The sequence below is a fragment of the Sinohyriopsis cumingii genome, chromosome 15 (assembly GCF_028554795.1).
Source record: "Sinohyriopsis cumingii isolate HCF-2022 chromosome 15, ASM2855479v2, whole genome shotgun sequence".
Lineage (NCBI taxonomy): Eukaryota > Metazoa > Mollusca > Bivalvia > Unionida > Unionidae > Sinohyriopsis > Sinohyriopsis cumingii.
In genome coordinates, this window is record NC_142975.1 from 9,177,482 (window position 1) to 9,189,896 (window position 12,415).

The window sequence follows — 12,415 nt, forward strand, 5'->3', positions numbered from 1 at the left end:
AAAATTGTCATTTTTGAGTTGATCGAGGTCTAACAACATGAAAATAGCGAGTTTCTTATTTGTATTGCATGTTGGATGCAATGGTGCATTTAAAATGTAACAATTACCAGTATGGTACTGACCCCTTTAACCCTGCCTTTCCAGTACAGCTATACCAGCAATAATGTCATACTAGTACCATATACTTGGTTGTACCAGCAATAATGGCATACTAGTACAGTATACTTGGTTGTACCAGCAATAATGGCATACTAGTACAGTATACTTGGTTGTATCAGCAATAATGGCATACTAGTACAGTATACTTGGTTGTACCAGCAGTAATGGCATACTAGTACAGTATACTTGGTTGTACCAGCAATAATGGCATACTAGTAGAGTATACTTGGTTGTACCAGCTTACTTGCACCACTGTTTAGATGCCACTGAATAGAACAGGAGATCATATTACAGGAGTGTGAAAAAAACACTGCCTACATCCAGGTCTTGGAACTTGGAAATGTGTCCAATCAATGGATTAAGTTTAACTGTAAGATACCAAGAATAATAATATTGTGGAAGTTTGCAGATAAAATTATAAATAAAAATATATGTAATAATTTACTTACATAAATTTTCAATTGATATATAATGTGAAACTGCTGGAAATAACCTACAAAAAGGCAAGAGACTACAATATTTCCATGGCTATTTATAGAAGCTATGAATAATCGTGTCACATGAGCAGTATGGCTATTTTAAGAAGCTATATAGAATCGTATCACATAAGCAGTTTCAGCATGAATAAATTATAAAGTTTTTGGTTCACAATTTGAAGAAAAAAAATTAAAGTCTGTTAACACTTAAAAATGCAGTATTGATTACTAAAGATAACAAGTATTTCTTTGGTCAGAGTTATTATATCTTAAAGGTTGCCCTGAGTCCCCTGTATTAAATACCACTTAATTATTTTTATATTATTGTGCAGTCACTGAAAAATGTGCTGCATGATACTGAGTTAAGCTTAAAGTGGATTTCATTATTTTCATTTGACCATGATTGGGAAAAGATGTCAAATTAAGCTGTAAGAATAACATGGAAATGGGAACAGATAACAAAAGAGAAGGACTGGGGGCTAATCAACTGGATACACACAGATTTCTACTGAAATCTTTATTCATCAGATTGCATACTTATTTCCTCTGCCACGCATACACTTTCTATAAATACAAGCATTGGGAAATTTCTTCTATATGTGACTTGTAATATTTGTGACACTTTACTACATGGATCAGATAATTCCTTTTAATGTAAATTAGTGTTTGACCTTTTTATTCTTATGGGATTGCAGGGTCATGGAGATGTATGGCTGTATCTAGGATTTAAACTTTCTGCTCTGTCTTAGAAAAGTTGAAGGAAACATAATTATCTTTAACTGCTTATGATGCACCTGACATATGTTGTTGTTGTTGTTGTAGGGTTTAACGCCATTTTTCAGCACAAGATAGACTAACATGACGGCCAGTATAACTGGTGGAGGAAGAACCCTGGAAAACCCCAGGAAGAACCACCAACCCACAAGAAGCTACTGGCAGGCTTTCTCACGTACCCATGTTAGCCGAGCCTGAGGACTTGAACCCACGAAGACAGAGGTGAGATGGCAGTGATCTGGAACGGTGAGCACTTTAGGCCACTCAGGGCCCCCCTGGCATATGAGAAGAAGAATTGTATGCATTCATGAATGTACACCACATAATTAAATGCATAAACTTTAAGTAGTAGAATGATCATTTTAATTCAAATCATTATTCAGGACATTACCTGTTTCAGGTGTAATATTTCTGAATCAGAACTCAGGTGAGCTACTTGACTAAGTGAAGGAAATTCAGTTTAACATATAAATGTGCAATAGAAGGTTGCATGACAAAAATATACTGGCTCCACCAGAACTGCATCATTCTGGAAGATTAACCAAGGAAGTACTTAATTTAGGAACATTCACTTTCACAAAAAAAAAGATTTAAATGGTAACCAGTCAATGTTGATCAATCAACATTATTTTCTGAAGTTTAGCATTGTTCATAATATAATCTTTGCAAAAATTCATTATCTGATACCAAGATGTTATGTAGATTTCTTGACAGTTATAATTATTGATTGAATGTCATAACATCATAAATGTACCTCCAAACAAACCCAAACCTTCTGAATCCAGGTTATTGTGAAAGGATTACGTCATAAATATCATTGCAAAAAAATGTGTGTAATTTCCCTTGGTAATACACTATTCTCTCCTTGAAGCCCTATTTTCATGTATTTTCACAATTTGTCTTTCCTCTGATATTTTCAAGATGGATCCCAACTTCTCCATGATAGTGGAACAAAACAGTTATGCCTCATACAAATTGTGGCTGATATTCTTCATACTTTCATCATGTCTTGAAAATTAAGACCATTACAAAATATTTTAAGCTTTGATTTTTCCAGCATATATTAGCCAAAGTTCATTTGTCTTTTTATATTTTTATTTATCATCTACCAAATCCACCAGAAAGCTTAAGAGCGATTATTTATATTGCAGTCTGTACAGGGAATGTTACTTGTTGCACTCTTAGAAGAAAACATGTTTACTGTGCACTTTTTACATTCAGGAACGCACTGAAAATTTGTTTCTGTCTATAGTTTTGCATGCAGCTGCATACCTAGGTACCATGGTAACCATTGCTTATAATCTCACCTTACAGAAGTAAATCATCAGGGTCGCATTGTTTGCAGTTGTAGATTACAATCTGATCAGTTTGTTTAAAACCTAATCAACAATGTACTTTCCTTTTATTGTTATATGGAAAATTTGCACTTTTATCTGAACAGTAATGACAGATTCTTTATTAGTTCTGTGACCTTTATTTATTGTTGATGATGTTGTTGTGGGGCTTAACGCCATTTTTCAGCATACGATAGGCTATACATGGCGGCCAGTATTAATGGTGGAGGAATACCCAGGAAAGAACCATCGACCCACGAGAAGCTACTGGCAAGCTTTCTCACATACCCATATTGGCTGAATCCGAGACTCGAACCATGGCAGACAGAGGTGAGATGGCAGTGATCCGTAATGGAGACCACTCGGCCACTCAGGGCCCCTTTATTTGTTGTTAGATATTCAATTTTTGCTTGTTTGTTTTATTTTTCCTCTTCTTATTTCATTAGAATTCTTTGCATGGTTGAGTTCTTCTAGATCATCAAAATCTAAGCATGAAAAGAACTCAAACTCATTAGCCAGTCTGTTGCCATGGTTACAAGAAATATAATTACCAATTTAAACAATGCTGAAAAAGTGTATTTGAAAATCGTATCCAAATCTGACAATATTTATAAATTCAACATGCAAGCAATTGAGGGCAGCTTGCATTGTTGAAAATAGTGAATAATTTTCAATCAATATCATTAACATAATTTGAATTGGACAAAGTCATTTTTGAGAGGGAAAAGGTTCTACCATCTAGACAAACTTATAAGTTGGTTCATACTAAAAATAAATCAGGGTCCATGTTGTTTGTTCCACTGATTACTCCTAACAAACTTCACAGAGCTGAAGTGATAGCAGATCTGGGGCTGTGCAGTTTGCATTTGGACTTATGTGCAAATATATATGGTGAAAAGGTTGTCTGCAGTTTAAAAGGAAAAATATGTAACAGTTAGATTTTTATCTTTCTTGAAATGTTTCTGGTTACAAACACTTTGTCAGATGGAATGCATGCTTTTACTTGTATATATCATCTTTCAGCTTTAGCACTTCAACTTGTTAGAGGCAGTGTATGTAATTACCTGTATTATGTCATCTTTCAGCTTGAGCATTTTAACTTGTTAGTTGTAATGCTTGCTATTACCTGTATCATGTCATCTTTCAGCTTGAGCATTTTAGCTTGTTGTAATGCTTGCTATTACTTGTATTATGTCATCTTTCAGCTTGAGCAGCTCAGCTTGACACGTGTAATGCATACCATTAGGTGTATTATATAATTTTTCAGCTTGAGCATTTCAACTTGTCAGATGCAATGCATGCCATTACCTGAATTATATCATCTTTCAGCTTGAGCAATTCAGCTGGTCACATGTAATGCAATTCTTTACCTGTATTATATCATCTTTCAGCTTGAGCATTTTAACTTGTTAGTTGTAATGCTTGCTATTACCTGTATTATGTCATCTTTCAGCTTGAACGTTTTAGTTTGTCACATGTAATGCATACTTTACCTGGAATATATCAGTTTTCAGTTTGATCATTTCAACTTGTCAGATGCAGTGCATGCCATTACCTGAAATATATCATTTTTCAGCTTGAACGTTTCAGTTTGTCACATGTAGTGCATACCTTTACCTGGAATATATCATTTTTCAGCTTGAGCATTTCAACATTAGAGAGAACTATGAGGTTTATGATGTTACAGAAGTGAAGATGTCTTTTTCAAAGTCATCCATAAAGAATGAAACCACAGTAAGTAACAAGAATTCCACAATAATTTTTCTGTCCAGGTATACTAATGCATAACAGCCATACTAAAAAGCAAGAACATATCCGGGTCTGTCTTTCTGTAGTTGGACCTGGCTTACAAGTGATCAAATGTTTTATGCATCTATCTGGTACAGTCTTGAGAATTTGAAGTCAGCGGAAAAAGAGGGTCTGGAAAAGTATTGGAAATGATCAGATGTCCATGAAAAGTACTTGAATTTCATTTCATTAAAAAACATTTGTTTTCTGCAGTAAATATGAAGAAAGACAAGATTCAGTATTTTAAAAAATTAACCCTATGCTTTCTGGGCATAAGGGTAATACCAAGTGATAAACCAAGAGCTACAAAGGGACCCATCTCAGAATGGTACAGGTTCTAACCTGTATTACCTACATCCAAAAAGGGACCCATCTCAGAATGGTACAATTTTTAACCTGTATTACCTACATCCACAAAAGGACCCATCTCAGAATGGTACAGGTTCTAACCTGTATTACCTACATAACTCAAACAAGTGGAAATACAGTAATATTTTTTAATTATGCTAAAATCATTGAAATAACGCAATAGAACTAGTACCAGGTGTAAAATCTCCATGGTCTGGCTACTGTGCTAAAAATGTCTGTGCATTTGACCGTAGTGCCAGAGTCCCTCCTATCAATATAACTAAGGATTGAGGAAGCTAAAGCAACTTCAGGTAGATCAGTGAGAAGTCTCACAGCATGAGAGAAAGCATAAAACAGTAGGAATGAATTTAGAAAAGTATTTGCTATGCATGAAAAATTAAACAGAAGGGTTAGAAACTCTGGCAAATAAAACAGATAACTCACAAACTAAATGTAGATTTAGAACTCTGTCAAATAAGACAGATAACTCACAACCTGATACAGATTTATAATTCTGTCAAATAAGACTGATAACTCACAACCTGATATAGATTTATAACTCTGTCAAATAAGACAGATAACTCACAACTTGATATAGATTTAGAATTCTGTCAAATAAGACAGATAACTCACAACCTGATATAGATTTAGAATTCTGTCAAATAAGATAGATAACTCACGACCTGATATAGATTTAGAATTCTGTCAAATAAGACCAATAACTCACAACCTATAGATTTAGAATTCTGTAAAATAAAACCGATAACTCACAACCTGATATAGATTTAGAATTCTCATGAGCTACAGTGTCTTGGCAAAGGCCATGTTTAAATAAAAACCCTATGAACTACAGTATCTTGACCATGTCCTAGTTCAAATTAAAACTCCAGGAGCTACACTGTCTTAACAAAGGCCTAGTTCGAAAAAAAAAACTCATGACCTACAGTGTCTTGACCAATACCTAGTTCAAATAAAACACTTTGACCTACAGTGTCTTGACCAAGGCCTAGTTCAAATAAAACACTTTGACCTACAGTGTCTTGACCAAGGCCTAGTTCAAATAAAACACTTTGACCTAGTGTCTTGACCAAGGCCTAGTTCAAAAAAAAAACTCATGACCTACAGTGTCTTGACCAATACCTAGTTCAGATAAAACACTTTGACCTACAGTGTCTTGACCAAGGCCTAGTTCAGATTTAAACCCCATGACCTACAGTGTCTTGACCAATACCTAGTTCAGATAAAAACCTCATGACCTACAGTGTCTTGACCAAGGCCTAGTTCAAATAAAACACTTTGACCTACAGTATCTTGACCAAGGCCTAGTTCAGATTTAAACCCCATGACCTACAGTGTCTTGACCAATACCTAGTTCAAATAAAAACCTCATGACTTACAGTATCTTGACCAAGGTCTTGTTCAGATTTAAACCCCATGACTTACAGTGTCTTGACCAAAGTGTAGTTCAAATAAAAACCCTATTACCTACCGTGTCTTGACAAAGGCTTAGTTCAAATAAAAATCTCATGACCTACAGTATCTTGACCAAATCCTAGTTCAAATAAAAACCCTATGAGCTAAATTGTCTTTACCAAGGCCTAATGCAAATAAACTCTCTATGAGCTAAATTGTCTTTACCAAGGCCTAATGCAAATAAACTCTCTATGAGCTAAGTTGTCTTTACCAAGGCCTAATGCAAATAAACTCTCTATGAGCTAAATTGTCTTTACCAAGGCCTAATGCAAATAAACTCTCTATGAGCTAAATTGTCTTTACCAAGGCCTAATGCAAATAAACTCTCTATGAGCTAAATTGTCTTTACCAAGGTCTAGTTCAAATAAAAATCTCATGACCTACAGTATCTTGACCAAGGCCTAGATCAAATTAAAACCCTATGACCTACAGTATCTTGACCAAGGCCTAGATCAAATTAAAACCCTATGACCTACAGTATCTTGACAAAGGCCTAGATCAAATTAAAACCCTATGACCTACAGTATCTTGACCAAGGCCTAGATCAAATTAAAACCCTATGACCTACAGTATCTTGACCAAGGCCTAGATCAAATTAAAACCCTATGAGCTACAGTGTCTTGACAAAGGCCTAGTTCAAATAAATATGTGTGGTTGTTGTGTAAGAATAAAAATACCTATTTCTGAAATGTTTTAACTCTACTTAGGACAGTTCCAGTAAAACATAACTGTGACCCAGGGAAGATACTTTTAATGTGGGTACTCACCCATTGATGCAATTTAGAATTTTCTTATCATTTCAATATGGTCTGTGTGAAATCAAAGTACCCTGGCATATCCTTTTAAAAAAACTGGCTTCCCTTGGTACCATTTATGTTTAAATGGAACAGCCCTTACATAATCAACAGTCTTCCTGAGTTTATACAGAGTTAGTTATCATTCTTGAAAATTACATGTCTTTGTAAAAGTGCTTGAAGTTCTTGGTAAAATATCTGTGTGTGTGTGCACGTCAGCACAATCTTGACAACAAAGTGCTGATTAAAAGTGAAGTTCTGTAATGATCCAAAATTGTAAAAGTTTTTGAGAAGATCAACCCATCTTGCATGTAGTCACTCAAGATAAAAGGTAAAGATGTTAAAATTCTTTTGAAGGTAAATAAAGTAAAAGATAAAGGTAAAGAAATATAAAATCCCTAAAATATATGGCCAAAATGTTTTAGTCTTTAAAAATCCCCCATTTTTTCTTCCGGTACATCATCTTTGTCACAGAGTGGAACTCAACAAGAATGTGTTCTGTTTTCAGAGGATGCTGGGAATGTATGAAGTCTGATTGAGTTTCACCCTTTAGTTATGTGTATCCTATATGCAGGGGTCAACTTTACACATATTTTACAATTGACCACCAGGGCCATCTCACATGGAAATCAGCTGACTCTGCAGAAAATTAACAGAAAATAAAAACAATTTTTTTAAAAATGTAACTGTTCCCATAGGTCTGCAGCTGTCAGTATTAACTGGCCCTCAAAACCCAAAGGTGCTTGGCCAGTGGCTAAATTGACACCCATGTATGCACATGTGACACAATACCATATCATCTCCTTTGTTTTTTCTATATGGCAGATGACAAAATGGTTTTGATGTTGAGTTTTCATTACCATATTTTCACAAGTATATCAAATAATACATACTAATTAATATATTTTAAATTACTTTATGGAATCTTCAATTCAGGACAGTATGGTTGTATGGCTACTTCGTCTGCCACTTCATTGACCTTAATGCCAATGTGACCTTGCAGCCAACAGTAAAGAATATTTTTTCCAGACTTTATGAGCAAATTATATTACTGTATGAAAAATTGGGGTATTGATGGTTTGTCAGATTTAAGGCATTCATTGTATATTTTAAAAAAAGGGACTAGAAAAGGATGTTGACAATTTGTTTTCTGAGAGGTTTCAGTGTAGATCCACGAAAAAATTTTAAGGTTGTAATTTATGTGGTTCAAAAATGGAGACAGTATCCAGCTCGAGATTATGCTGTGAGGTGTTACAGTGGCGGCTACAGCATGGTCACCATCTTTTAAACCTTCTGTATTCACAGATATATGGCCATGATAGAAGGCTCTTTTTTCATTGAATTTAATCTGAAACCAAGAGGATTGTTTGAGGACTTATTAGATGGGCAAAGATCAAATATTTTTGGGGAGGGGGGGTTATAACCAAAGTGTTAATTTGGTCATTGAGAACCTGACAGAATTGGCAAGATTGATTTTACACTGGTCATAGACCAGAAGAGCTTATGCTGTGGTGTTTTTTCAGGGGTCTATTATCAATTTCTAATTGCTACTTCTCCTAAACTACATGGAGGATTGCCATATGACTTTACAATCACATTCATATTAAAGTTTATTTGATCTTAAATTAAAAAAATGTTGCCACTCTGACATCAAACATGGCTTCTGCGGCAGTCTTAAAAATCTTGTTACTGCTGCTTCTCAATGGATGATCTTATCAGAATGTGATTTTCACTAAAATATTTCTTGTGATGTATATATGGTCCTAAAATGATAAAGATGCTGATCTGACATCCAATATGGCTGCAGTGATTGTCATCTTTAAAATCTTGTTGTAACTATTTCACCTGAATGGTTAATTGTTGTGACAGACATTTTTCACTAAAAGACATTTTAAGAATGCATTTGGTCCCGAGTTAAATAGGCACTAGTCGGAGAGGTATCTTGTGAAAATGTTGACTCAAGTGTAAGAAAATATCTTTGTTACCAGATCTGGTATTTTGAAGGATCTCGAGCATATCAGAGGTGGTTTGAATACCCAACAATGAAAAAAGAAAAATTGACTTGTCTGGGTATCCTGGAAAAAAAATTATGCCAGTAGAGCATTAGCACTATGGAGAAACCCTTGTTTATGAAAGGCAATGAAACTGTTCAGTCTCATTTTTCCTTTGGTATTATATTATTATATTTATTACATTTAATGTGTTTTAATTAAAACTGTATAGATATTCATGTCACATACTTTTAATTGTTTCACTGATATATTAAAGGAGTCCAGTCTGAATTACATGAAGTTGGATTTTCTTTTTATTCATTTTCTTTTAGTCTTTTTGTCTACTCTTTCCTTACCTGTGGTATTTTAGGATTATTATATAACCTTACTTGATGTTTGATTGATTTGTAGGTAAATCTAACCCAAATGCCAAGTGATCCTGTGGTATGGTGTCATTTGTGCATTAATCAACAATTGCGTTTTTAAACTTCTTGTTGAGAAACACTTAACAAATATTGCTATACTTTAGTAGAGAGCATCCTGGCATTAAGGAATTTCAGAGTTATAGAAATGATGTGGATCAACCTTCAAATATGGGTCACTGTTACTTAAAGTGGAAAAACTCTTCAATTATTCATTAACAATTGCTATTTTCAACTTTTTCTCAAAACCATCAAGACCGGTTTTAGCCAAACATGGCACAAAGCATCCTGACATAAAAACCTTTCAGTTTTGTAAATTTATGCCAATCCACTGTATGGCTGCCATGGTTAAAAATAGACAAAAACTTTATTTAGAATCTTATCCAAAAGCTGTCAACAAATAATTGATGAAATATGACAGAAAACATGGCATGAAGATTAACAACATTTGCCCAGCTTTATCTAACACAAACTTCTGAAAGGAATTTTACCAGCTTTGACACAGTGTCCTGGCATAAGGGCTTTTTAGTACTGGACAGAATTTTGCCAAGATTTGACACAGTGTCCTGGCATAAGGTCTTTTTATTATGGACAGAATTTTACCAGCTTTGACACAGTGTCCTGGCATAAGGGCTTTTTAGTACTGGACTTAATTTTGCCAAGATTTGACACAGTGTCCTGGCATAAGGTCTTTTTATTACTGGACAGAATTTTACCAGCTTTGATACAGTGTCCTGGCATAAGGGTTTTTTAGTACTAGACAGAATTTTACCGGCTTTAACACAGTGTCCTGGCATGAGGGCTTTTTAGTACTGGACAGAATTTTGCCAAGATTTGACATAGTGTCTTGGCATAAGGGCTTTTTATTACTCTGCAGAATTTTATCAAGATTTGACACAGTGCCCTGGCATAAAGGCTTTTTAGTACTGGACAGAATTTTACCAGCTTTGACAGTGTGTCCTGGCATAAGGGCTTTTTAGTACTGGACAGAATTTTGCCAAGATTTGACACAGTGTGTCCTGGCATAAGGGCTTTTTAGTACTGGACAGATGATGCACATGTGCCATCAAATATGAATGAAGAAACAGAAAATAGAGAAACCTTGAAACAGTTGTTTTCATGGAATCAACAACACTGGCAGAAATTTTATGAGAACATATACTGCTGACAAGATTTCTTCCATTTGACTATTAGGCCAGTGTCAGTGGTGAGTAAACTCAGTACCACTTGGGTGTTTTGTTTAAGTCATTATTTGTTTTTTGTTCTTTCTACTGCAAATAGCTGCAAACAATTACACAAGTTTTCTGACTGTTAATTTCAACTCTGTCAACTTGCACAGACGGACAAAAACTCAGCCTGTTGGAACTTGTAGTTTTTATTTCACCTGGCCATAAGGCCAACTGGCTTGTGACATGGCCCATCATCCATTGTACATCCATCAAGACTTAACTTCATCTCTGACACCACTGATCCTTTTTGAAAGATTTGGATAAGAGTATCCTGGACTTTTTTTAAAGAATGATGTTGATTCTGCTATCAAAATATGGCCACCATTGCTAAATTAAATACCTATATAACAAATACTTGAAAAACAGCTTCTCAAAATCGGCGTAATAGAATTTGACCAACTTCGACAAATGCACGTTGACATAATTATTGAACCAATGATGCTGATATTCTATCAGATGAATGAGTGTGTGTGTGATTTGTATTTTTAATGTAGCTTTAACAGTTTTTCAGTCATATTGCTGTGATGTCTGGAGTGTGACAGTTTATAGTGATGTCTAGCACTGGGTCATCATGCCGCAGACATTTAGCATGATGTCCCATCCAGTCATATTATCCTGATGCCAGACCAACCAGTCCTAGAATTAACCTCTAACAAGGCAGCTGTTAGTACCATTTTTTTAAAATAAGTCTTTGGTATGATTCAGCAGGGGTTCAAGCATGCGACTACTGGAGCGGTCTCAAATGAATGAAGACAGAAATACAGGCAAACCTTGAAATAATTGTTAAACATAACTGGAAGAAACCTCTTAAGAAAACATCCTACTAGGCCCACTGCTCTTGTTTCTGGCTTTAAAGATGCTTTCCGCCATGTGAATATTCCCAGGCCCATTTATACTTCTTGTTGAAGATTCATTTGTAGGTGAATGATATGGGAACACTTGTATATCTAATTTTCAGCTCACCAAACTGTAAAACAGTGAACTTATGGTTTAGCCCTGTGTCCATCATGCATTTGGTGTCAGTCAACACTTGCTGTTTCCAGAGCCTTCTCAAAAAATCACTAGGCCAATTTCAGTCAATCAAAGAAGAATGCATCCTGGCACAATGACAATTTCTACAAATGATGCCATTCCATGATCAAATATGGCTGCTGTAACTACAAAACTTAAGAAACCTTTAAACTACCACTAAAAATCAACTTCTCAACAGAATTTAACCAAATCTGACAGCATCCTGTCATCCAGTTTGTACAAATGATGCAAATATGGCTGCTGTTACTAAATTTAGAAAATAGCTCCCTTTAAATGACATCTTGTTTAATGTAGCTTAAAAGAATCTGACCAAATTTCAGAGAAAGCACCCTAGGGTCACCATTACCAAAAGATTTTTACCAAATGTGCATCCCGGTTTAAAAGGCATTGAGGTTGCTGTAACGATGCTTATTCTTTATTAGATCACGTCACCATTACAAAAAGTAGGGAAACTTTTAAATAACTTCTCAAAAACTGACTGAAAGCATTCTGGTTTGACTGGCCTTCAAGTTTACATATGGATTCCAATCTGTAAATAAATATGGCCACCATGACTAAAAAAATCAAAGAAAAGTTTTAAATGACTTCTCCTAAA

The 12,415-nt window shown here is 35.0% G+C and overlaps 1 protein-coding gene across 1 annotated transcript in view; it reads left to right on the forward strand.

Annotated features, from left to right (window-relative positions):
- LOC149781240 (elongator complex protein 5-like) overlaps positions 1-12,415 on the forward strand; it is a 45,983-nt gene that overhangs the window by 23,362 nt on the left and 10,206 nt on the right. Inside the window, exon 6 of the mRNA XM_089935321.1 lies at positions 4,382-4,477. Within this exon, the coding sequence (XP_089791447.1) occupies positions 4,382-4,477 (96 nt within the window). The remainder of the gene's footprint in view (positions 1-4,381; positions 4,478-12,415) is intronic.